General features: G+C 49.1%; 2 protein-coding genes across 3 annotated transcripts; both read right to left on the bottom strand.

Moving 5' to 3' along the window:
• Positions 1–8919: 8919 nt before the first annotated feature.
• On the bottom strand, positions 8920–9865 carry GPR32 (G protein-coupled receptor 32). The gene is given in 5 exon segments (XM_060083092.1): positions 8920–8955; positions 8958–9361; positions 9364–9497; positions 9499–9793; positions 9796–9865. Coding segments are annotated over 5 exon segments (939 nt in total).
• A 14438-nt stretch (positions 9866–24303) lies between these two features.
• Positions 24304–27060, bottom strand: CLEC11A (C-type lectin domain containing 11A). Of its 2 annotated transcripts, XM_060084251.1 has the most exons (4): positions 26297–27057; positions 25854–26043; positions 25352–25543; positions 24304–24973 (listed from the first exon to the last, which is right to left on the bottom strand). In XM_060084251.1, exons 1-4 carry the CDS (start codon positions 26441–26443, stop codon positions 24528–24530), a joined length of 975 nt encoding a protein of 324 aa, XP_059940234.1. In that variant the 5' UTR covers positions 26444–27057; the 3' UTR covers positions 24304–24527. The 2 variants fall into 2 exon arrangements, with proteins under 2 accessions (XP_059940234.1, XP_059940235.1); XM_060084252.1 differs by lacking the exon at positions 25352–25543 and having other exon boundaries at positions 26297–27060.
• Between the last annotated feature and the right edge of the window lie 225 nt (positions 27061–27285).

Here is a 27285-nt window from a genome sequence, read left to right on the forward strand (position 1 = left end):
ACTATGTTCCCAGCCAGAAGTTGGTCGGCCCAACTCTAGCAGGGAAGTCGACTTCCGCAAAACAAGAATTCTGAGACCTGAGCCGAGTAAGCGGTCCTTGAGGCTTTGTCCCCTCTCCCAGGGACCTTCCTCTCTCCCTGGACCATAGCCGCGCCCCCTATCTCTCTCCTTCAGTCTTCCCAGGGGTCATTCTACAAGCAGAGGTGACCTATCCTTCCCATGGCTCCCCAGCACCCCTGGGACAAGAGTCCCAGCCCCTCAGCCTGGCACAGGAAGCTGTGTTTTGGTGTTTGTTTGTTTGTTTTTGGCTGCGATGTGTCTTTGCTGCGCGTGGGCTGTGGGCTTTCTCTAGTTACGGCGAGCGGGGGCTCCTCTTCACTGCGGTGCATGGGCTTCTCACTGTGGTGGCTTCTCTTGTTGTGGAGCACCGGCTCTAGGTGTGTGGGCTTCAGTTGTTGTGGCACGTGGCTCAGTAGTTGTGGATCCCGGGCTCTAGAGCACAGGATCAATAGTTGTGGCGCACAGGCTTAGTTGCTCCACAGCATGTGGGATCTACCCGGACCAGGGATCGAACCGGTGTGCCCTGCATTGGCAGGCAGATTCTTAACAACTGCGCCACCAGAGAAGTCCCGGAAGCTGTGTTTGACCTGACGCCCTCTCGTCTTTTTCTTTTTTTAATCACACCCACCTCTTACGCCCCCTCTGTAGTATATCTTAACGTATATAACTCACAGATGGTTTAAAGAAAAAAAAGCCGCACCCCAGGGTCTTTGCACATGCTGTACTCCCTGCCCGGAGTGCCCTTTCCCTCCTCTATTGTGTGTCAGCTCCACCTGGAAGGCTTCCTAAAAACCTCTCCCAATCAGAGTCAGCCTCCCTGCCTCTCTTCCCCTCCCCCACCACTTTCTCCCCACCCTTCTTGGCTGTGACTGGAAGCCTGAGGCTGGGGGTGCACAGAATAAATCTGACATCTGCTGGACGCCCAGCTTGGGTCTTGGCTATCAACGTTTGGAAAACAAATATTGACAAAGAAATCGATCTTTGTGTCCCTCCTCCCCACTCCCACCTCCAGGGTTTTCAGCCATTGAGTGCTGTGTTTCTCAATCCCCTGGGAGCTACCAAGGTTGCATTTGCACAGCCACAGGCACTTGGAGATGGATGGGGCTCAGCCCACTGCCCATGGCACTTCCTGGCAAGCTTTTGAAACTCCCAGAGCCCAGCTCTACCCTAGACCACTTAAACCACAACACCTGGGGTTGGGGCCTGGGCATTGATTTGGATTTTAAAAGCTCCTCCGGAGATTCTGATGTGCAGACAGGGTCAAGAGGCATCTACTATAATGCATTTTCCAAAGACAGAAGAGATAGATTTTCCCCCTTGGAGCTGAGTGCATTTCTGAGGTAGTACCACAGATACATCAAACGACTCAGAACGTGGAGCGAAAATTAACCTTTAGTTTGGAAACATTTGGGAGTTTGAAAACCAAAGATGACCAACAACATCCTTTTCCAGGGGCGGGGCATGGTTAGGAGGCGCGTGCATATTTCAAAAGGCAGCAGGAGAAGACGAATGATAGCTAGTGTCCTGGAGACCCAGAAAATCCGGTGGCCAAGTACTGTCCTGTGTTACTCGGTTCCACCTGCAGGGACCACGGCATCCCAGCGTGCATGAGACTTTCCCAGTTTTAGCTCCGAAAGCCCCATAGCCCAGATACTGTATTGCTAAGCCCTGGCATAACCAGGATGGTTGGCTGCAATTTCCTAGCCCATGTCTATAATCTTGTCTTTAGATCCAGGCCTATGTCTGTCTGTACGTCTGTCTGTCTCTCCCTGTCCATCTGTCTCTCTCCCCACTCATTCTCCTCTCCTTCAGTCAGAGTCTAGTTCTTTTCCATCTCCTCCTGGGTCTTTGTCTCCGTATCTTTTTCTGTCTTGTCTCCCACTTGGTCCCTCCCGGCAGCCTGACCTGTCTCTCGCGTCCTTTCCCTGCCTTGGCCTCCACGTCTTCGCACTTTCCCCGGTCTTTGCACTTTCCCCGGTCTTCGCACCTTCCCCGGTCTTCGCACCTTCCCCGGTCTTCGCACCTTCCCCGGTCTTCGCACCTTCCCCGGTCTTCGCACCTTCCCCGGTCTTCGCACCTTCCCCGGTCTTCGCACCTTCCCCGGTCTTCGCACCTTCCCCGGTCTTCGCACCTTCCCCGGTCTTCGCACCTTCCCCGGTCTTCGCACCTTCCCCGGTCTTCGCACTTTCCCCGGTCTTCGCACCTTCCCCGGTCTTCGCACCTTCCCCGGTCTTCGCACCTTCCCCGGTCTTCGCACTTTCCCCGGTCTTCGCACCTTCCCCGGTCTTCGCACCTTCCCCGGTCTTCGCACCTTCCCCGGTCTTCGCACCTTCCCCGGTCTTCGCACTTTCCCCGGTCTTCGCACCTTCCCCGGTCTTCGCACTTTCCCCGGTCTTCGCACCTTCCCCGGTCTTCGCACTTTCCCCGGTCTTCGCACCTTCCCCGGTCTTCGCACCTTCCCCGGTCTTCGCACTTTCCCCGGTCTTCGCACCTTCCCCGGTCTTCGCACCTTCCCCGGTCTTCGCACCTTCCCCGGTCTTCGCACTTTCCCCGGTCTTCGCGGTCTTCGCACCTTCCCCGGTCTTCGCACCTTCCCCGGTCTTCGCACCTTCCCCGGTCTTCGCACCTTCCCCGGTCTTCGCACCTTCCCCGGTCTTCGCACCTTCCCCGGTCTTCGCACTTTCCCCAGTCTGCCACCACGTCTATGTAATGCTGTCATGTCTGCGTCGGTGCCCATTTCTCCCTCTCTGCATCTCTTCCTCCACTTGGCCTGCTTTCTCTTTGCATCCTTGTCCCCCTCTCTCTGGGCCTCTGCCCCCCACCCCGGGTCCCTGTCCCCCTCTCTAAATTTCAGTCTCTCTCAGCATCTCACATTCTCTGCAGTTTGATAAGATGGGAGACCCCCCTCAACACTCCCCCTAAATGTCCCCGTCCCCAGCCCCACCCAGGAATTTCCCTCCCGTCCCCGCAGGACACCTGGGCCTCCCTCCCCAGTGCTAGACCCCACCCGTCTCCTCCTCAGACTACCCCACTTGGCAGGACCAGAGGGCCCACCCAGCACAGGTGCCGCCTGAAGGCCTGGTCCTCTCACACATAGAGCAGTGGGTTGAGGCAGCCACAGGCCCCGAGCAGGGTGAGCCCCAGGGGGCTAAGCAGCACACGCACCTCCTCCTCATCCGGCCCAGCCTCTCACATCCCCACCGGCATCAACAGAAGCAGCAGGTGGAAGGGAAACCAGCAGAGAAACAGCATGGCTCCCGTGGCCTATGGCACCCCTAGCAGCCGGGGCATCCCTGTGAGCCTTGCCAGCTGCAGCCTGGCCTTCAGGAGGCTGTGAAAGGCACTCAGCACCACCAGTAGCACCCCAAAGCTGAACACCAGCTGACTCAGTGCAGCTCTGGTGGTTGAAGATGGCTGGGCAGGCTCCCCGGCAGGCGTCTTGTTAAAAGGGTCGGCCCGCTTCACCTGGCCCCTCAGGGTTCACAGGGCTGATGTGCCCAGGACCAGAAGAAGAAGCCCAAAACCCCCGGCCCAGAAAACTGCCCTCCAGGCTGTGCGATGGTTCTGTGCCCAGGTGGGCTGGAGCGCAGAGGTGTAGCGGTCGGCGGCCGCACGGGTCAGCAGGCCGCCACTGGCATAGAATGTCAGGAAGACGAGGCCGGGGTCCAGGTGGCAGAAGATGCCACCCAGGGGCCAGCCGGAGAGAGTCCAGGTGAGGGTCAGGGGCAGGAGAACAGTGAAGGCAGCATCGGCCATGGCCTCGTGGCCAAACCAGTCTGCGGACAAAGGGGGAGGCAGGAGGGGCCCTGCCCCTTGGATCACCAGGAGGTAGGAGATGAGGGCGGCCAGAGGGTAGAGGAGGAAGAGGGCTGTCCCCGGCGGACACAGGGCTCCCGCGGGTGACGGCTGCCAAGTCTCCAGAGGGTCCTCCATGGGTTGGATGATGCCGTTGGGACCCACAGACCTCCACGTTAGCAAGTCCCACCCCCCGCCCCCCACCAACTTCCCCGTGTCCTCCATCTCAGGGACGGCCCCCCCGTCTACCCAGACCTGGGGCGCTGCCCTCTCTGCCTTGCTTCCCCACACCTCTCACAGTCTCACTCTGATTCTCTCTGCCCCATCCCCTCCGCTCTGTCCCCGTCGCCCTGGCCCCGTGCAGGCCTCCACCTCACCTGGCTGGCCTCTCAGCCCAGCCTCCTCCCAGACCTCCCTGCCTCCAGTTGTCCCATCCAGTGCAGAGCAGACCTACCCCTCCCCTGCTCACAGGCCTCCCATGGCTCTCCAGTACCCCTGGCCAAAGTCCCAGCCCCTCAGCCTAGGGTGGAGACTCTGGGGGGTCTGACCCACCCTCCTCTGCACCCCTTTTCCTGTCCTTAATGCATCATCACATCAAACCACTCCCAGAACTAGAGGCTTGCTCCAGGCTTGTGCACTTCACCCTGGTATTCTCCTCCATCCTCTCAGGAAGCCTGTATCTTTCAAGGACTGCAGGATCCTGGCTGTCCCAAGCCCCACGAAGTGACTACTCTTATTCTTTTTAAATTTTTATTATTTTTTATAATTATTATTTTTTGGCCGTGCTTTGCGGCATGCAGGATCTTAGTTCCCCGACCAGGGATCGAACTCATGCCCCCTCCATTGGGAGCATGGAGTTTTCACCACTGGACTGCCAGAGAAGTCCCGAGGTGGCTACTCTTAACAGCTACACTTTTCAGATGGGGAAACTGAGGCTCAGAGGAGGAGATTCACTTGCTCAAAATCAAAGCAGACAAAACAGAGACCAAGCCTGGATTTGCACCCGTATCTGTGTGACCTCAGAGGCCAGGTTGTTAACTCGGAGATCCTGATCTGTTTGCGGGCCTCAGTTTCCCCACTCTGTTTCCTCGTTGTCCTGAGCCCACCAGCAGGTGGGAGGCAGGCGTCTTCCAGGGTGTCTGAGCAGGAGCTGGAGGCCTGGTCTCCCCTGGAGGACCCAGGATGGGGAGGCTCACAAGTGGATAGAAATCAGAGAGCTGGAAATCGGAGCGGCCACCACACAGGATCTGAGCATGGGCCTCAGTTTCCCCATCTGTGAACCGAAAGATCAGCTTGTTTGCTTGGACGCTGTCTTCCCATTGCCCCCAGGATGAGGTCCCAGCTCAGGCCTCCTCCTCTTTCCCTGGACCCCTCCCCCCTCCCAGCCTTCTTCTGGTCTCTGTCCACCCGCACGGGGGCCCCAGAAGATTCTTTCTACACCCAGGGTTAACCCTACCCCTCCCCTGCTCACACACCTCCCATGGCTCCCCAGTGCCCTTGCACAAAGACCCAGCCCCTCAGCCTGGCGTTCCACTGTCACCAATCAGAGCCCTCTATTTCGCCTCCCACGGCTTCACCCTAAAGCTCTGGGTGCCACACACCTGGTACCTGCTCTGTTACGGCCATGACCACCTTGGTTCTCACTGTCTGTGTCCATCTCTGCCACCAGTCTGCAGCGTCTTTGAGATCAGGATTCTGGTCTTACTCCTCCGGGGTCCCCAGCATCACCCACCACAGGGGAGGCACGTGGTGGGGGGGTCCCCACTTTTGAGTGAATCATTTAACACTCTAGAAACCCAGGTCTTGGTCAGCGTGAGTCTGAGGGGTGTAGGGCCGCCCATCATTCATTACCTCAATGTCCCAGGCAAGGACACAGTGACACAGAAACAATGACACAGACAAGGGCGCAAGGCTGTCACGTTGCCTTCCCTTCATTTTATTCCACACAACCAAGAATGGGCACCGGGAGATCCAAGCACAGCTCACCGTGACATCCAAGGTGCTGAGTTTGAATCCCGATCCTGACATCTTCACCCCGCTGGGACTTCGGGTAAGTAAGTCTCTACCCCAGTAAGGCTGCGTGAGAATTTGAAAGCATGCGGTGCTCAGTCAACAGGAGTAGAACCTATGACTTTGCAGTCGCAGGGGGAGGGTTTCAGGTGTCGGGGGTGACGCGTCTCATGACAGCTATTTTCCGACATTTGATGACTGTCTGTCTCCCGCGGCTGGGAACATCTCAAACCAGGCCAGGTTCGGGGCGCCGCCTTTCCTCTCTCCTTGCTGAGAGAAACAGAGGTAGTGATTAAGAGCGCGTAATTGCCTCCCTCCTGCCTGGGAGGTAAATACCTTTCTGTAGGGTCCTACGGTTCAGGACTGTCTTTCCTAGGCTGTGAGCTGCGTGAGGGCAGAGGCTGTGTTCTTGTCAGGAACGCTTGAATCCCAGGGGATGGCAGAGATTTGTACCTACTATGTGCTCGGTCAGTACTATGTAGGGACAGGGTACAACGTGGAGGTGGAGGCTGTGGACCCTGAAGGCTAGAGAACGTCAGCCCCTCCCCCCGTAATGTTGGCCCCATCTTCTCGAATGGCGGCCCCGCCCAAGGAATATCTGTGCCTCCAAGGTGGGGGTCTTTGTCTCCTTCACCTTTTATCTTTGGTGACTAGAACCACGCCCTTCACCTGACAGGCACTCAATAAACATAATTGGATGGATTCGTGCAGTCAGACCGCTCAAGTCTTGACTACCACTCACTCGCTGTGTGAACTTTGGTAAGTGACTTTACCTCTCTGAGCTTCAAGTTTCCTCATCAGTGGGCATAATCGTACTACCGCCCTCATAGGGTCCCGATGTGGAGTTCACACGTTTATAAAGCTCTGGACAGGACCTGGTGCCCAGGACACGATCAATACTTGTGAGCTGTCCTTATGGGATGAATGAAGGGGTGAATCGCCTTCTTAGATTCTCATAGAAATCTTATTAGAGAAGGATTTCCAGTCCCTAGATGGTAAAGTAAGAATCCGAGGTTTAGGGCATCGTCCACCTCCCCCTCCCCACCCACTTCACAGAGGCTGATCAGGGAAATGCTGATTCCCGCGCTGGGCCACGCGGAGAGGCTGCTGTCCCTCTGGGTCTCAAAACCCACCTCACCAACCATGCGAGGCTCTCCCCAGTCAAAGACCACGATCTCCCCAGGAGAATCCTGAAGCGGCTGTGAAAACCACAGCGTCTCCCTGAAAGACTGCTTAACCAAATTCATTAGAAAATCAATGCAAATTAAAAACCTCACCGGGATCCCACTATTCACCTCTGAGAAGGCGGAGATCAAAGAGTCTGACATCGCGGTTGCGTTGGCAAAGCTCTGGGAAACCGCCTTTCGGAGCTCCCTGTGCAGGAGTCTAGCAACATCTAACACGCCCTCTGACCCTGCCAGTCCCCGAGGAAAGATCTGTTCTAACAGATGACAAGATTGGTAATAGCAAATACATCACACCTCCAAGGGTGCCAGGTACGAACTAAACGCTTTACCCACATCAATACACATAATCATCCCAGTGGCTCTTTGAGGGAGGTGCTGTTATATCTCATTTCACTTAGGTGGAAACTGAGGCATAGAGAGTGAAAGCAACTTGACAGGTGTCACCCGGCTATAAGCAGCTGTCACGCCATTCTGCCTTCTTGGAGTGTTCACCAAAGTACACAGGTACAAATGTAAAAGGATACTACTGTTGGAGAGACAGAGAGAACAGCTTCTTTATACTATCCACTTTTTTCTTTTTTGTTAATTTCCTCATTAAAATCTATCCATGAGGACTTCCCTGGTGGTGCAGTGGTTTAGAATCTGCCTGCCAATGCAGGGGACGGGGGTTCGATCCCTGGTCCGGGAAGATCCCACATGCCATGGAGTAACTAAGTCTGTGCACCACAACTACTGAGCCTGCATGCCACAACTACGGAAGCCCACGTGCCTAGAGCCTGTGCTCCAGGATATTTATTATGTTGCTCACACAAGTTCCGGAGGTTGGCAGCATAATAGTTAAGGTATTAATTCAGCTGCTATAACAGAGACACAAAAAAACAACAGTTGCTTCAATGAGATAGAAATTGAAATCTCTCTTTTCACAGCGTGGATGTAAGTATTCCAGCCCTAGTATGGGGACACAGTCACTTTCCACATAGTTCACCACCACAAATGCTGTGGCAGGTTGCAAAAATGGCCCCAGTTCTGCACACTTTCCTGTATCTATGCTCCTTTGCAATGTCACTTTGCAGATTTTCCCTTTGAGAGGTGGACTCTATTTCCCCACCCCTTGAAAATAGTCACGTTGTGCAGAGTGTCAAGTGTAGGTCTTATGCTTCCCCTCTTGCTCTTGGAACCCTCCCCAGCCACCATGTGAAAAAGCCCCAGTCAGCCTGCAGGACGATGAGAACTACATGGCTTGATCAATCCCATCATCCTAGCTGAAGGTCAACAACCCCTCCCAGAAACAGAGTCACTTAGCTGACCCATAACTGACCACAAATTCCTGAGGAAACCCAGCCAAAACAGAAAACTGCTCAGCTGAGCCCAGGCCAAGTTGATGACCCAAAGAAATCATAAAAGGTTATTATTTTAAGCCTCTAAGTTTGGAGACGTTTGTTACACTGCAAAGCTAACTGATACATCTGCATTCTAGACAATGGAAAGGGAGAAATGGAGGAATGGAGAGCATCTTCCATTAAGGGCACTTCAAGGAAATTACACTGATTACTTTCACTCACATACTATTGGCCAGAAAGTAGTCACATGGCCATATCTAGTTACAAGGGACACTGGGAAATGTAGTCTTTTTTTCCTTGGCTAACCACGTGAATAGTTTAAAACAAGTAGGAGTCTTACTACAAAGGAAGGATAGGATGGATACTGGGGGAAAACTAGATGTTTATAATGGAAAGATTTAGATAAGAGATTGCCGGGAAGACTTCTTGAAAGAAGAGGCAGGATTTGGCAGAGTCTTGGAAGTCAGCCTAGGGAAGGGGTTGCAACCTAAGCAGGAAGATTTCCGGCTTGTACACGAAGGTTTCCATCATACCCTGGGGGCTTCACCTTGGGGACAGGCTGACTAAAAAACCCCTCCTCACCAAATGCTCTGGCCAAGGCAAAAGGCAAAGACGGGAAAAACTTTTCTCGGCAATCTCTGCCAATGACGACAGAGAGGAAAGGGTTGAGGTAGTCGTTGAAACAGCCCAGGGAAAAGGTAGCCCAGAGGAGGAGCAGCATCTTAGGGTCAGGTTCGTCTTGCGGTTGCTACAATTGGACCAAGAGCGCCATGTTAAACAGGAACCAGGAAATGAAAAAGATTCTCACCAACACCAACAGCAGCCTCTTTGGCTGGCTGGCATGGACCCAGCCCTCCTGCTGGAGCTTGGTGCAGATGAGGTGGGCACAGGTACTGATGATCACCAAGGGCACCAAGAGACCCAGCAGGAAGTGAATGATGGTCACAGTCATTTTCCTCTTCAAAACCACTCACTTCCTATCCTGGGAGCTGGATTCTCCTTCCCCTTATTCTCTATGTCTGTATTGAAGCAGCAGGAGACACATCCTTTCTGTTCTTCAGTGGTCTGGAACATCAAGTATGGAGAGCACGTGATAGCAGCCAGCCAGCCAGCTTGCTGACCGCGCAGTGCACTGGTTTCAGGACCAGACCGGGTAGAGGAAAGAGATGCAACGGTCCAGAGAGATGAGGGCCAAGAGGCAGATGCTGGTAAAGAAGCTGAGGGCCAAGAAGGCCATGTAAAGCTTGCAGGCCACATCGTTGAGGAGCCACTGGCCAATTGCTACACTCTGTACGGTGATAAGCAGGGACAGTAAGACAGTGAAGTCGGCAAGGGCCAGGTTGAAGAACCAGATGGTAGTAAAAGTTCGCGGCATTCGAAGAACAGTCATCCAGAGCACCACCCATTCGCCACTACACCAACCACAAAGGACACAGACACGATAACTGTGGTCAGCTGGTGGAGGCACTCCATCCCCTGAGGATGGCATTTGGGAGCAGAGGTAGAATTCATCTTTCTAGAAGAGGAAGGACCACATATCAGAGCTACAAGTTACCTTTCACTGCTATTCAGAGCCCATGGCCCCCTCTGAGACCCCTTCATTCATTTTTCCATTCAATATATTTTTATTGAGTGCTTATTATGTCACTCTGATACTGCTCTAGGTACTGGGAGTGAGTCATGTAACTTAAACTTGATCTTAGACTCCCCAGACTCCGGAATTGTGAAAAATAAATTTCTATTGTTTATAAGCCCCCAGTCCATGGTATTGTGTCATAGCAAACCAAACAGACTAAGCTCTGAATTCAGCTCTGAATATCCAAGCTCGATATTTAACATCTTGCTTTCCCCAAAGACGATGCTGGTGCCCTTGAACTTGTGGTCACCACACACATGTCATGGAGGACCCGAGGAATTGCAAAGACAGTTTGTGGGAGGTGCACATATGACTGTGCTCCTAATCAGCCTGTCATTCACTTCTGGCAGGCAGAGCCCTCAGTCCTGTCTCCCCTCTCCCCTCTCTCTGTGCTTCCCAGGGCTGTCATGACAATGAAATTAATTAATACATGCAAAGTGCTAGAACAGTGTCTGGCACACAGTAGGTGCTCAAAACTTGTCAGCTGTCATGATTAACATGAGTATTTCTTCTGCAGAATGTTTCACCTGCTGCATTTCACAGACTCTAAGACATACCATTTTTATAGGCGCCCCAAAGAAAGAAAAGACGCAGCCTACAAAATACAAACACAATGCTTCTTACCATTCAGAATATTACTTTATTTTATTTTATTTTTATTCTATTTATTTATTTATTTTGGCTGCATTGGGTCTTTGTTGCTGCACGCAAGTGGGGGCTACTCTTCATTGTGGTGCACAGGTTTCTCACTGGGGTGGCTTCTTTTTGTTGTGGAGCATGGGCTCTAGGCACCCGAGCTTCAGTAGCTGTGGTGCACAGGCTCAGTAGTTGTGGCTCATGGGCTCTAGAGCACAGGCTCAGTAGCTGTGGTGCACGGGCTTAGTTACACTGCAGCTTGTGGGATCTTCCCAGACCAGGGATTCACCCTGTGTTCCCTGAGTTGGCAGGCGGATTCTTAACCACTGCGCCATCAGGGAAGTCCTGGAATGTTACTTTATATTTGTTGAAAGATCTCTTCTAGATGAATTTTGTTCGTGCGTGTAAAGGAAAATGTAAGAGAAATGAAGTGTTTGTAAAATTTCTTCCTGATTGACTGCTTTTTTTGTTGTTTAAAAAGTTTCAGACACATATAAAAGTAGTCAAAATAGTGTAATGACCCTCGCATGTACGCATCACTCAACCTCAGCGATCTTGTTCCATCTGTATTCCTGTCCATTCTCCTTAAACCAGATTATTTGGAAGCAAATTCCAGATACATCATTTTATTGTAAAAATTTCAACTTATGTCTCTCAAAGAAAGAGCTCCTTTAAAAATGTGTAATAACATTATCACACCTAAAAAATAACTCCTTAACACATACAAAATAAGTTCTGTCAGTGTTCACATTTCCAATTGTCTCCTAAATATTATGACATTTTTTGAGAGGACTCAACTCTTCTGGATCACTCAGAATCATTAATGTCCATATATTATGTAAAACACCATCCAGGCTTCCCTGGTGGCGCAGTGGTTGAGAGTCCGCCTGCCGATGCAGGGGACGCGGGTTCGTGCCCCGGTTCAGGAAGATCCTACATGCCGCGGAGCGGCTGGGCCCGTGGGCCATGGCTGCTGAGCCTGCGCGTCCGGAGCCTGTGCTCCGCAACGGAAGAGGCCACAACAGTGAGAGGCCTGCGTACCGCAAAAAAAACAACAAAAAAATACCATCCTCTGTACCACCTAGATCAGTGGTGGGCAAACTTTTTCCTGTAAAGTGCCAGAGAGTAAATATTTTTAGCTTTGTGGGCCACTTGAATTTTGTCAAAAGTACTCAACCCTGCATTGTGGGAAGCATTTCCACAGATAACAGGTGAATGGCTGGGCGTGGCTGTGTGCCAGTAAAACTTTATTAGTGGACACTGAATTTTCAGTTTCATATGATTTTCATGTGTCATGAACATTATTCCTTTGGCTTTGTGCGATCATATGAAAATGTAAAAGCCATGCTTAGCACATGGGCTGTACAAACAGAGGCAGTGGGCCGTGGTTTGCCAACCTCAACCCTGGTCTAGATGTGGTGAGGCAGTGTTTCTTTAAAGATGACAGGCGAAAACTGAAAACCATTGCTACTGGGCTCTGGAGGCAGCTTTGCAATTACATACAGTGACCTGCTACTGATTTCTATTTCCAGGGCATTTCCAAGCACGACTTATTCACCACTGATCCCCCCACCCCATGCACACCCAGTTGGTTCCCAGGGGCTCAGAGTGCCCTGCAGTGATCTGCAGGATTTTCTTCTAGGCTTCAGACACCCCTTCTGCAGGAGTCCGTGCCTTGCCAGGAGCAATCAAGCAGTGCCAGTCATTGGAAGATGCCTCCCCGTTTCAGACAGATCAAGATGTGAGACAGTGTGATTCTTAGAATAGATCAAATGCGATATACCTTTTTGATGTTCTCCTTTATCAAAGCCAGTTCCTTTTTCCAAAGAGAACACCAGCACCGCCGGAAGCTGGTAAAATGATCATTGTTCTCACCCGGCTACTCGCTGCCTGAATTTGGGGATTGCTTCTTGTAATGGTGAAATCCTAAATAATATATTCAAGTGGGTGGCTTTGTTTTGCATAACTGATTTCTAGAAGCAAGTATTTCTCCCGCTGCTGTAGATTCTTCAACCTTTTAAAAATCATAGTATCCCATGCAGTGATTGTGACATTCTCACCCAATTCCAACTCAGCACAAATTTAAGTTATTCTCCCCGTCCCCACCCTGACACCACGACCACCACCGTGTGTTCTTTGTTTTTGTTTTTCTTTTTCTTGGCCGTGCTGCAGGGCTTATAGGATCTTAGTTCCCTGACCAGGGGTCGAACCCAGGCCCTCAGCAGTGAAAGCACGGAGTCCTAACCACTGGACCGCCAGGGAATTCCTGAACAAACATTTTTTTCCCACCACGTGTTTTGCTGTTATACATAGTGCTGCAAATAACATCTTTGGGGGTAAATCTTTTTTCCATGTTTAGGATTATTTCTTTGGATTCCCAGAAGTGGCCCACAAAGAAGAAAAGATCTTGGCTTTTTTTTCCAGAAGGATATGAGGATGTACCACAGGGCACGCCTCACCCACCACCTCTGGGTCTTCTAGTTTAAAAATTTCTCCTGGTTATTGACTTACTGGAGTTTTTTGATTTCTTATGTGATGCACTACCTTCTTGAAATGGTTGGTTACTCACTATATTCCTTGTTTTGGGAACTGTCTTTTCATGTGTTTTGCCCACTTGCCTCCTGGAATCCAACTGTTGTGTTCCCTCTTCTGTCACTTTATATGATAAGATTATTAACATTATTTCTGTCACATAAGGTACAATTTTTTCAAGTCTATTTCTTCTCTTTTAATTTTAGTGTGAGTTGTTTTTTATACACAGAGGTTTTAAATTTAAGGTTGTCAAATCTGTATCTTTCATACGAGACAAAAAGGAAAAAAAATCTACTTTAAGTATTTTTTAAATGAAGGCATTGTTTGCATACAGTACAATCCACACTTTTAGATGCAATTCTAGGGTTTTCACAAATGCATACACTGTGTAACCGCCACCCCAACCAAGACACAGAATGGTTCCATCGCCCCCAAAATCCCTTGCACCCTTTTTATACTTTAACTATTTTAAAATCCAAGAAAGCTAAAAGGATTGACATGATGAATAGGCAATTCTTTTCTCCTAACCATTCTATGTTTTTAAATATTGGACCCAAATATAGAAGGTCTCTAGCAGATGGTGTAACAACTATTGCTCTTATTGACACCATTACACAGGCCAACATAAGCATAATGGGAATACCAGAGGAGAAGAGAGAGAAAGGAATAGAAAAACGTTTTTTGAATAAATAATGGCTGAAAACCTCCCAAATGTATTACACCAACCTACACATCTAGGAGACTCAATGAACTCAAATAGGATCAATGTAAAGAGACTCACAATCAGATACATACTAGTAAAAATGCTGAAACTCAAAGAAAAAGAGAAAATCTTAAAAGCAGAAAGAGAAAAATGACTTTACACATACAAAGAAACGCAATAAAATTAATAGCTGATTTTTCATCAGAAATGTTAGAGGCCAGAGAAAGTGGTGTAACATATTCAAAGCGCTCAAAGAATAAAACTATCAACCAGGAATCCTATACCCAGCAAAGCTATATTTCAAAAGTGAAGGCAAAATAAAGACATTCCCAGATAAAACAGAGAATTTCTTGCTAGTAGACCAGCCTTATAAGAAATACTAAAGGAAGTTCTTCAGGCTGAAAGCAAAGTGATTCCAGGTGGTAATGTGAATCCAAAGGAAAAAACTAGTAACTGTAATTATGTAATTATAAAGATAGTATAAATGCATAGTTTTTCTGCTGTATTCTCTCAACTAACTTAAAAACAATTGTATAAAATAATATGCATATAATGTATTGTTGGGCCTATAACATATAGAAATGTAATATATTTGCCTATAACAACCAAAGGAGGTAAGTGGGAGGAAAGCTATACTGGGCTAAAGAAATGACTACAGATGGTAGAATATTAATGATAACAATGTATAGTTGGGTTTGTAACATTAATATGTATAAAAATAATTCCACAGAGAGAGAAAAAAAGGGAATAGAGCTATATAGGAGTAGCAATTCTATGTCTCACTGAAATTAACCTAGTATAAATCTGACCCTGATTCTGACCAATTAAAGTGTATATGGTAAACCCCAAAGCAAGAACTAAAAAAAAAAAAAAAAGAATACATAAAGAATTCTTACAACTCAATAACAAATAGAGGAAGGAAACGCAAGAGGGAGGAGATATGGGGATATATGTGTATGTATAGCTGATTTACTTTGTTATAAAGCAGAAATTAATATACCATTGTAAAGCAATTATACTCCAATAAAGATGTTAAAAAAAAAATAACAAATAGGGCCTCCCTGGTGGCGCAGTGGTTGAGAGTCCGCCTGCCGATGCAGGGGATACGGGTTCGTGCCCCGGTCTGGGAGGATCCCATATGCCGCAGAGCGGCTGGGCCCGTGAGCCATGGCCGCTGGGCCTGCGCATCCGGAGCCTGTGCTCCGCAACGGGAGAGGCCACAACAGTGAGAGGCCCACATAACACAAAAAGGAAAAAATAAAAAAATAACAAATAGACAAATAGTCCAATTTTTTTTAAAGATTTATTTATTTATTTATTTTTGGCTGCACCGTGTCTTAGTTGCAGCATGTGGACTCTTAGTTGCAGTAGTTGCAGCATGCATGTGGGATCTAGTTCCTTGACCAGGGACCAAAGCTGCACCCTCTGCACTGGGAGTGCAAAGTCTTACCTACTGGACCACCAGGGAAGTCCCTAGCCCAATATTTTTTTAAAAATTTTATTGAAGTATAGTTGATTTATAATGTTGTGCTAATTTCTGCTGTACAGCAAAGTGACTCCATTATACACATATATACATTCTTTTATTTTAAACATCTTTATTGGAGTATAACTGCTTTACAATGGTATATTAATTTCTGCTTTATAACAAAGTGAATCAGCTATACATATACATATATCCCCATATCTCCTCCCTCTTGCATCTCCCTCTCACCCTCCCTATCCTACCCCTCTAGGTGGTCACAAAGCACCGAGCTGATCTCCCTGTACTATGCGGCTGCTTCCCACTAGCTATCTATTTTTACATTTGGTAGTATATATAAGTCCAAGCTTTATTTTCCATTATGGTTTATCCCAGGAGATTGGATATAGTTCCTTGTGCTATACAGTAGGACCTTGTTGTTTATCCATAATAGCACAATTTTTTTAATATGGCAAATGATCTGAATGGACATTTCCCCAAAGTACAAAAAATGGCCAAAAGTACATGAAAATATTAACATCATTAGTCATCAGACAAATACAAATCAAAACTGCAATGGGGAAACCATACCATTAGGACGGCTAGAAGTAAAGGTCAAATAGTAACAAGTGCTGACAAGGTTATGGAGAAACTGAAACACTCATACACTGCTGATGGGAATGTAAACTGGTGCAACCGCTTTGGAAAACAGCTTGGCAGTTCCTCAGACAGTTAAACATAGAGGGACCATGTGATTCAGCAATTCCCCTCCTAGGTATAGATCCAAGAGACATGAATACAAATGGTCACAGAGAAACTTGTAGACTTGTTCATAGCAGTATTATTCATAATAGCCAAAAGTGGGAAGCAACCCAAATGTCCATCAAATGATGAATGGATAAACAAAATGTGCTATGTCCATACAATCAAGTGTTATTCATCATTAAAAGGAATGAGGTACCTTACATACCACAACCTGGGTAAATCTTGAAAACATGCTAAGTGAAAGAAGCCAGTCACAAAAGACCACATATTTATATGATTCCTTTCATATAAATGGAAATGTCCATAATAGGCAAATCTATAGAGGTAGGAAATAGATTAGTGGTTTCTTAGGTCTGGGAGTGGATGGGGAGATAGGGAGGTGATTGCTGAATGGTATAGGGATTGAGATAGTGAAAATCCAATTCACTGTGGTGATGGTTGTACAGATCTCAATATACTAAGAACCATTGAATTGTACACTTTAATTGTGTGAATTGTATGGTATGTGAATCTCAATAAACCTGTTTAAATAATCCAAGTAGAAATTTATTTGCAATTGTATTAAATCTATAAATTATTTGTGAGGTATTGACATTAGAATAATATATACTCACCCCAACCAAGAGTGTAGTATGTCTTTGCTTTCATTCAATTCATTTTGGGGTCCTTTATTAGATTTTAAGTTTTTTCCACAGAATCTTATGTTTTCTTATTTGCCAGTTCCTAGATGGTTTCTAGATTTTGTTGGGATGGTGAATAGTATCTTTAATTACATTGTATGTTTGTTTATTGTTGGTGAAAATCAAAGGAATTGATTTTTGTAGATTAATCTTGTAACTGGGGACCTTGTGATATTTCCTATTATTTGTTCTCATAGTTTGTTCATTCCACTGGTTTTACTGGGTATGTAATTATATCATGTTCAAATAATGACAGCTTTCTCTATTCCCTTTTAGTCTTTACACCTTTCTTTTTCTATTTGACTATAACTTTGTATACTTCAGTAATTATTGGTTTACTCAAGTTCTCTATTTCTGTGTAATTTTTAGCATTTTATATTTTTCTAGTAATTTAACTGTTTCATCTAGATTTTAAATGTTAGCCCATTGTTAATCATAATCACTATTTTGTTCTTTTTTATATCTCTGCCTTGGTCAATATTATTTACTCTTTTACAGTTTGTATTTTATCTGCAGCCAGTCTCTTCTTTTCCTATTTGATTTTGCTAAAAGTCAGTTTATCTTAGTAACTTTTTCAAAAATTAAACTAGTTTTTGGTTTTGTTAATCTTCTTTTCTTCCCCCATTCATTTCATTGATTTCTGCCCATATCTTTAAAATCATTTCTTTTGCATTTGTTTCTGTGGTTTTGCTTTATTGCTTATTTTCCCACTGTTTGAGTTAGATGCTTAACCCATTGCAGAAAAATATATCTGTTGAATAAAGTTTTTATCAAATGCTTTTTCTCCATCTATGAAGACTGTCATCTGTCCATTAATCTGTCAAAGTGGTGAATTAATTAATTAATAGATTTTTCTAACACTAAACAACCTTGCACATCTGGTATAACCTCATCAAATATCATATTTTTAATATATTGATGAAATCAAATGGTAATATTTTTATTTAGGATTTTTTTGATTCATGTGAGAAATAGAAATAGCTTTTCCTTATTCATGTTGTTCTTGACTTTTTGTATTAACACTGTATCACCTTGGGGCAGGGAAGGATTTTTTAAATGATCCCCCAAAAGTACCAAGTGAAAACACTTGGAAATTTGACTACATTAAATCTAAGAACTTCTAATCAATAGACGACACTATCAAGAAAGTAAAAGAACAAGTCACATATTTGCAATGCATAATTGACAAAGCATTAGTATGCAGAATACATAAAGACTACCAAATAGTAAGAAGGAGACACCCGAATAAAAATGTTTCCAAATGTATTTAAATTTTTTCTTCCAGTTTTATTGAGATATAATTGACATACAGCACTGCATAAGTTTAAGGTGTACAGCATAATGACTTGGCTTATATTATGAAATGACTACCACAATAAGCGTAGTGAACATCCATAATCTCATATAGATACAAAATTAAAGAAATAGAAAAAAATTCCCCTGTGATAACTCTTAGGATTTACTCTTTTAACAGCTTTCATGTGTAACATATAGCAATGTTAATTATATTTATCATGTGTACTTTTAAATAGAGTGGTGGGTTAGTGGGTGGTCTTTTTAATGCCTCAATATTTACATATATGTTATTTTACACGTATCAGATATTACAAAATTGCCAAAGAGATTGTTTTTAAGGCAGAGCTGGTGTTCCTCTTCCTGTCATCTTTGTCCCCCGACTCCACCCCAGCTGTGGCTTCCTGCCCACAAGGCTGCCAGGAGCTGTCACTGCTCAGGATCAGAAACCAAAGTCCAGTTGTGTTTGGATCGGTGGAGAGATTCAGAGGGGAAGTTTACTTGCCTCCCCAAAGGAATTTCCAAAGCCCAAGCTCACGCCCACTATCTGGCCTGGCTCACACAAACCACCTGTACTTTGAAAAGAAGCACTTTGCTCCTGGAAATGATGAGGCTGGCATTCTAGGAGGAGGTGGTGGCTTGGGGCTGGAGGAGAGGAGAGGTTGTTCAAATGAATGAATGAAGAACAGGGGGCTAGCACAGGAAAGACCTGAGGAAGCCAGGAAGGAGTCATGTCCATGGAGAACCACTGACAACAGAAAAATAACTTAAAATAAGCCATCCCGTGCTTTGCACACTTCTCTCAACTGACCCTAAAATGGAAGGATACACTGACCTCATATATTCTGGTAGAGAACAAGCAACCTGAATCTAATCCTCATAAGGAAACATCAGGCAAACTCAAGTGAAGAACTTCTATTTTTTTTAAAAAGGAGAGAGTTGTTCTTCCAAATTGTCAATCTCATAAATACAGAAATGTTCCAGATTCAAGGAGACACGACAACTAAAGGCTTGATCCTGAACTGGATGGGGAAAGTGCTAGGAAGGACAGCATTTGGGTCAAGGGACAAAATTGGCAAATCACCAGTAGATTAGACAAGTATTATGTAAATGGTGTATTTACTGAGGTTGATCACAGGTGATTAGGTAAGAGAATATCTCTATTCTTAAGAAATACACACTGAAGTATTTAAAGGTAAAGGGCCATGATGTGTGTAACTAATCCTTACACGCTTTAGAAAATATATGTATATTGAGAAATGAAAACCAGCTGGGATTAAAACTCTGCCCCACCATCCATCTATGGACACAGATAAAGCCAGCTGTAGAGTTAAGAGGAAACATCTCTCCCGGGGCTATGCTGCAGCTGTAGTGTTCCAATAACTCCCTTTATGGGTGACTAGGGCTATTTTACTCACTGAGAAGCTTAGTTCTCAAAAATCATAGGCTTTTGGAAACTTTGTTATTTGAAATTATATCCATAAGAATTCAACAGGGAATTCCCTGGCGGTCCAGTGGTTAGGACTTGGTGCTTTCATTGCCATGGCCTGGGTTCAATCCCTGGTTGGGGAACTAAGATCCTGCAAGCCAGTGCCACGCGGCCACACACACACAAAAAAATTAAATATCCTACTCTTGCCTGTAAGATGTAAGTCACTTTGACACAGACAAGGAGCCTCCATTTCCAGCCCTGATACAGAGCTTTAGATAGAGTTTCTAGACACAACGTGCCACATTTGTCTTAACTTTGTAGTTTCCAAGGAAACAGGACCCTAAGTCCACTTTGCAGTCCAGACCTGATGTTGACTCATTTATACAAATCCCTGCTTTGCTCCCAAGCTATTAAAACACAGATTCACTTAAATTTCATTCAAATTCCTCTCCTCCTCCAAATTCTATAGCTCGATCCAGCTCCTTTTTTGGGATGTGGTCTCTTTCATTGCAGTGAGTCAATAAACCTGACTTTGGTTTGTCCCTGGTGACTGGGTTAGGATGGAGTGGTGGGTGATGAGTAGATGGATGGATGGTTGAATGGATAGACAGATAGAGTGAAAATAGAGGAAAACTTTACTTTAAATGAATTCAGAAAGCCCAGAAGAGAGAGCTCTCATGCATATAACCACACATTGCAGCCTGCATAAGCAGAAGGAAGAAAGAAGATAAAAATTATTTTAACAAGGTCTGCTCATATAGAATTCTTTGTACAAAGTTCTCTTGGTCTCAACGTCTTATGCATGATGATAAGAAAGTTACTTTTTTCCTTCTGGGACAGGAGAGTACATTTTTTCACATGGGAATTTCACCTCCTGGTTTTAAGAAAAGGGAGGAGGATTCCTCCTCGCCCCAGCAAGAACCACTAACCACTGCTTGCAGTCAACAAGAAACCACCACAGGGACTTCCCTGGCAGTCCAGTGGTTAAGACTCTGTGCTTTCAATGCAGGGCGCGTGGGTTCGATCCTGGCTGGGGGACTAAGATCCCACATGCCGTGTGGCAGAGCCAAAAAAAGAAAAGAAAGAAACCACCACAACCTCAAAGTCTTGTTCTTCTCCAATAAACTTTTATTCAAAACAACCCTCCCCAATTTCCTCCTGAAACTTAATAAAAGCTGACCTGCTGTCCACCTCTTCGGACTTGCCTGTGGTTCACCACAGCTTTCTCTGCTCGAACTGTAATTCTTCTGCTATTCCTGAATAAACTCATTTTGCTGGTAAAATAACTTGCTACTTTATTTTTTTCAGGTTGACAATAGATTGAGGATGATAAAGCTAAAGCAATGGGGTGAACTGTTAACAATAAATAAATCTGGGTAAAGGGCATATACAAAATATTATTTTTATTTGTGCAAGTTATTTGTAAGTTTGAAATTATTTCCAAATAAAAAGTTTTGGTTCTTTTAAAAGGGGCTAAATTGGTTTGGACTAGTTTTTAGCAAATCTTTTGCAGGCCAAGGAAGAACTTTTTAAAAAATAATTTATTTATTTTATTTTTGGCTGCGTTGGGTCTTCGTTGCTGCACGCGGGCTTTCTCTAGTTGCGGCGAGCGGGGTCTGCTCTTCGTTGCGGTGCATGGGCTTCTCATTGCAATGGCTTCTCCTGTTGCAGAGCACGGGCTCTAGGCGCACAGGCGTCCTGGCGTGCGGGCGTGCGGGCTTCAGTAGTTGCGGGTCGCGGGTTGCGGGCTCTAGAGCGCAGGCTCAGTAGTTGTGGCGCACGGGCTTAGTTGTCTGCGGCATGTGGGATCTTCCTGGACCAGGGCTCAAACCTGTGTCCCCTGAGTTGGCAGGCGGATTCTTAACCACTGCGCCACCAGGGAATCCCCCAAAGGGAGAATTTTCATGTTGTGTTTTATATTGTAATTCAGTACATACTCAAGAACTCAAGTTATGAGAACTCTTTCCACTTTCTCTTCATTCTGATATTTTCTATGATTTCACTTTTTAAAAAATGGTTATGATACATCCATGGAAATTCACTCATATTTTGAAACACTCTCGTAGTAAAGATCTGAGCACCCATTACACTCTAAGCCTAATGGACTGTTAGACTCCGCCGATTCATGTTTTCTCTCCGTTGACTCGGGACCGGACTACATTTCCCAAAGTACCTCGGGGTGAGACCTGGTGGGTGGGGAGCCAGGGTCTGAGCTCTGATTGGAGACTGGGTGTGATCCTCCAACTTGCAGGGAAATGTAGGCGATCCCCACGTGGAGGAGGGGGCGGGGCTTGAGAGAGGATCTGCATGAAGCCCCCGATGGCTGCTGGGAAATGTTGTTCTGGGCAGGAGGTGGAGGGCCTGCCGCTCAGCCTCCTGGGATTCATAGTCCTGGCAGGCCGGTGGAGCCCTGGTTCTTTATCTTCCCGCTGGGTCATTTCAGGCTTTGCGCCCTTCCTCCATCACTTCCCTGGGATCCCTTAACTCGCCTATCCCGACCAACTGCCGAGGCCTTCTCCGGTCCGCGGCTCAGAGCTCTCAAACGGCAGGGGCTCCACAGAGAGCCAAAAGAGGTGGCATTGGCAAACGCTGGCCCTTGAGAGGCCTGGGAGGGCTTCTTGGAGAAGGCAGCGGGGTTCCCATATGCAGACCGGAATCAGCCCAGAAAGCAGCGTACAGGCGAGCTGATCTGATGCGTTAACAGTCCTTGCAAATGCCCTCCACTCCCCACCCCGAACGTCTCTGTGTCCACAACTCTTTGTCCCTGGGCTAGTATGACAGATACTGACCAAACAGTGGCACCTAGAGTGACGGAAGGCTTGATGAGGAAAGCCCCCGACCCAGTGGGAGCCCAGGTGAGTCGCCCGACTGAGGCCTGGAGGACGCCAGGGAGGAAGAGAAGCAGGTAGAAATCCAGTTCATCTCAGGGTTCCCAACATGGCCCCACACAGGCATTTTCCTTCATTCAAAGAACTCCCACGTGCCAGGGATGCTGGGGACGCGGAGCTGGTCATACCCAGCCCTGCCCCACAAGGGTCCCCAGTCTGGCTGATCAGGGTTAGCTAGGTCATGAGAGGAGTCAGAGGTTCTGGAGCACCAAAGGCAGCACCTAACCCTGCCGTGGGAGCTAGGGGGTAGGCAGGTTGTTCAGGGTGACACATTAGCCAATTCTTGGAGGGACTTTTGCATATGCGAAGACAGTGACTGGAGAGAGCAAGCAGAGGTGAAGGTGAGGTTCAAATAGCCGAGTAAGGATCAGAGCCGATGTTACAAAGGCCCCCCTGTGTCTGGCAGTATTCTAGGAGGCAGATGTTATCACCCCCATTATACAGATGGGGACACTGAGGAACAGCAAAGTTATGTCTCCCTCAAGTTGCACAGTAGGTTAAGGGGCTGAGGTAGGATTAGAACCTGGGCCATCTGGCTCCAGAATCTAGGCAGGAAACCATTGAACTGCCCCCATCCACTGACTTCCCAGAATGTCAGGTCTGTGAGGGTGGACCTCTCCCAAGCAATAGCAGACATTCATCAATGTCTGCCTAATCTGCCCTTTGATTTTCTGTAAGACATCCTGCCGCCCCACTGCAACCCCGGGAAACAAGCTTAGAGGGGGGTTGAATTTTGAGCAAAGTCTTCAGTCCCCTGATCAAAGCCTTCCTGACCAGAGGCCACCCCCCTTCTTCTGTACCTCCTATGGGGCCTGTGGGGCTGAGAAGTGACTCCTAAAGGGAGTGGGTGGCTTGTGCTCCCCCCTTCTGGAGATGACGGAGTGGTTCATTCCTCCCACTGGAAGATCCAATGGTGAGACTTTAGGTGGGTGGTGCCATGGCTGATGAAGGCGAAGGGACAGAGATGTAAGGACAGACAGGGTCCCACTCCGATTCCTGGGCACTCTGAGGGTATCAGGGTCCCATCCCTGATGCCAGTATGTGGGGAGACACTGGGTGTTTCCAAAAGAGCTCTTCCCCCAGAGCGCTGTCCACAGTGCTGAGTCCAAGATGGGTCTGGGTGTCCTCACTGCCCCAGGGGATTAAGGTACGAAGAATGGTGAGGAAGAAAATGTAGTGTGTGGCTTATGCTCCACCATTTCCCAAATGCTCACTTTCCTGGGATCATGGGAACATCCCAAGAGCCATACAAGGTAGGGGTAATGTACCCACGTTCAGATGAGGAAACTGAGCCTCAGAGGGAGGGAGGGACTGGCTCATGCCCTCACAGGCAGGGAGAGGAGGATGGATCAATTGGGAGGGAGCCTAAGCTTCCAGGCTAGGTAGGTCCTCATGTTTGTGTCTAAACACATGCTCTGGAGTTGGGGGAAGGGGAAGGGGAAGGGAGTAGTCGTGACCATAATGTCATGACTTTACATGACATTATGGTACCATCTGGTGAAACAAGTTTGAGACACACTAAAAAAAAAAATTAAATGAGGGTCTTTCCTGCAGGACTTGTCAGAGCCTTTAGCTCCTTTGTGCCTCCCAGATCTCTTTGATCAGGACCAAGGCCAAGGCCTGGGACAATGACTGAGGCCCTGGGTCCCAAAGGCCTTGAGTGGGGCACGATGGGGGTGGAGGCGTCAGCAGCGTGTGCACTCGTGCAGTCCAAACATGTGTGTGCAGTAGCGGATGACCGTGTGTACATATGCACGTGTTGTCCATCACTCTGATATGGGGCTCAAACAATACCTGTAAAAGGGGGACGGGACCTTGCCCGTGCTGCCTTGCCCCGCAGAGAGATAAAGGCCAAAAGTGCCTCCACTGCCTGCTCAAGTCAGATCCACAAGGCTTTATTGGCGCCGGACCTAGCCTGGTGCCCACCGCTTCCAGTAAAGACAGGCAAGGAAGGGGTCCCGCCCCGCAGGAGCCCCCCAGGGATCGGCCAGCCAGGGAGAACACACTTTCATCCGCGGGCAAGGAGGAAAGGACGTCTCTGCGGGGTGCACAGCCCAGGCAAAGGGCGGATGGTGGGATGGAGTGGAGAGGCGGGGGGCCGGGCCCGCTTAAAAGGGGAACTCGCAGACGTAGTAGAGGCGCCGCTCGCAGTCGTGGTCCCACCAGGAGCCGTCGTCCGAGGCCTGCGCCACGCAGTTCTCGAGCGCGCCGCCGTTAGGCTGGTTGGGGCTGAGCGGGTGCGGCGCGGCGCTGGGCCGGGCGCCGGGCTCGGGGCTGGGGGCGCGGTGCCATGCGAAGAAGGACACGCGCTGGCCGTTCTCGAAGAGGTAGAGGCCCTCGGCGCGCCGGTCGTGCACACCCAGCCACACGGGCCAGTTGTAGGGGGCAAGCGCCGCGCGGAGATAGCGAGTAAGCGCTTCCATCTGCGAACGATCCGCCGGCTGCGCCAGGCTTCCGCCCCGCGCCACGCACCGCGCCTGCGCCGCTGCCTGAGCCTCGAAGTCGCGCGAGAGCAGGAAGCACTTGTGGCCAAGGCGCACCCCCTTCAGGCAGCCTGAGGGCGGGGCGGAGAGGAGGTGGGATTAGTGTCTCAGGGGCGGAGCGGAGGCGGGCTCAGAACCGCCAGTGGCTGGGAGATGGCGTCAGGGCCGCCAGGGGCGGGGCCAGACTGTTGGGGCGGGACTGTAGGGGGCGTGGTGCGGCCAGAGTAGTTTCGGCTCAACAGCACTGTGGGGGGCGTTCCTCCTCACAGCCCGTCTGCTCCCCGCATTCACCCTCTCCATCAGCCAACACACCCCCAATCTGCAAGAACCCCCTGCAAGGACACCCAGGGTCCTCACGTCTCCTCAGACTTTTCCGGACCCCTTTTGCCACCAGTCCCCCACCTGACCCGGATCGTCCCTCTTTCCCCGCCCCGCACGGTGCGACTCACCCTCTAAGCGGCCATGCTCGCGTTCGGAGCGGCTCTGCGCCTCCTTCAGGGCTTGCAAGGCGTCGCGGGTGTCACCCGCCACCTCCCGCAGCTGCCGCATACCCCGGCTCAGCTCGGCCACGCGGGTGTCCAACACGTGCAGACGGACGTGAACCTGGTGCAGGCCTGCGTCCAGGCCGGCCAGGCGACCCACTGCGTAGGGACAGGGCGCACGCTGGACCGTGACCCTGGAGGCGGAGCCAGGGGACCAGAAGACCTGGGGGGACCGGGACCTAGGGCTTATGGCGCGGAGTTGGGGTGGGGGTGGGGTACTCAGGACTCCTGGAAGGTAGGGGCCGGTGGCTTCGGGCTCTTGGGAGGCAAGGCCGGGGACCCGGAGCTCCTGGGGATATAGGGGCTCCGAGCTGGGCAGTGAGCAACTGAAAGACCCCGGGGTAGTGATAGGACGGTTCGTTTTTGAGAAAATGACCACGGAGGCAGGGCGGAGCTAATGATTACTCACGGATATAAGTGAAGGTGTCTTCAGCGGTGGGAGAGGGGCTGGGGCTGAAGTAGGGAGTTGTGGTTGGTTCCTTCTCGCCTTCCTCCCCCAGACCGTCGTTGTCAGTCGCCCAGGCCCCTTTGCCTTCAGGGTTTCCCTCAGGATTTTCGTCCCCCCTCCTAGCAGGCAGTCCCAGGGCTTCCTGTAAATGCTGAGGCAGGGGAGGGATGGTCAGGGCCAGCCTGGCAGCTGCATTCTGACCCCCCAGACACTCCAGCCACCCCTTTCCAGCTGTAAGCTGGCTCTCTGCCCCGAGCCCCTACTCTGAACCCGTCACCCTCATCCTCCGAGCCCAGCCCATCCCTCCCGTTGCCCATTTCCCTGACCCTCAAATACGCCCCTCCCAAGCCCACAGTCACCCAGCCGGGCCCCCCCACTAGAGTCCCAGCACTCCCCTAACTCACCTTCAGCATCAGGGCCTCTCTCTCCTGCTCCTCATCCTGGGGGACACCGCATCCCCCCTCCCGCTCCCTCTGAGCTCCCCAAGCTCCATGACTGAAGCCCAGGAGCTGGGGTACCACCAGAGCCCCGAGGAGCCAGACTGCCTGCATCAGGCTGGGCTCGGAGCACCAAAGGCTGCAGAAGGATGTCTCTGAGGAGAGGGATGTTTCTGGGGACTGGAGTGTGTGCAGGTCACCAGCCCCCTGGTCCGTGCCTCCCAGCTTCTCTCTGGTCCCTCTCCTCCCAACTCCCAATTCCTGTCTCGTCCGTGGTCTGTTGGTCTCCGCTCCTCTGTGTGTGTCTCTCCCCGCCTCTCCTGGCTCCCCCAAGGCCCTGCCTCTGTGGCCGGAAACCTCCAACGTTCCAAAGCTTGGATTCCGCCTGCCTTGGGTCTCCACACACACCCTGCTCTTCCCACTTTCCAGAGCTTGCTTCCGTCCTGTCCTGCTCTTTCCTTCTGCCACAGCCAAAGCTCTGGAAGGTCAGGAAGAGGATGGAGCCGGCTCCCCAAGGGATCCTGGGGCAGAGCCTCTGCCCAGGAACCTCCTCAGGGAGTCGCTGGGGCTGGGCCCTGCTCCCCTCTCTTCCCCTGGCCAGCGCTCAGGACAGGGGAGACCTCAAGGTCTTGCTAAGGTTGTTATTTTCCTGTGGCCACCGTGGCCCACACACCCTGCGGGAGGAGGCTTTCCCACCATTCGCAAGCTCTAGACCGCCTCCTGTCCCCAGATCTCCCATCCTGCCCTCCAAGCCCTTGCCCCAGATGCAAATGAGTGTCTGTGCCTGTCTGCAGGGACACATGCGAAGAGCACGCATGTGGCTGTGTGTGCAGCCCTAGAAGGTGGGGCTTTTAGATCCATCTGCCTTGCTTTCCTGGAAACCTCCTGCAGGCCGGGTCCTGGGTGGGGCGACGCTGGGGATTCCAGCTGTTTACAGACCAGCAGACAGATCCACA

Source organism: Mesoplodon densirostris, chromosome 19 (assembly GCF_025265405.1).
Source record: "Mesoplodon densirostris isolate mMesDen1 chromosome 19, mMesDen1 primary haplotype, whole genome shotgun sequence".
In the NCBI taxonomy this organism is placed as follows: domain Eukaryota; kingdom Metazoa; phylum Chordata; class Mammalia; order Artiodactyla; family Ziphiidae; genus Mesoplodon; species Mesoplodon densirostris.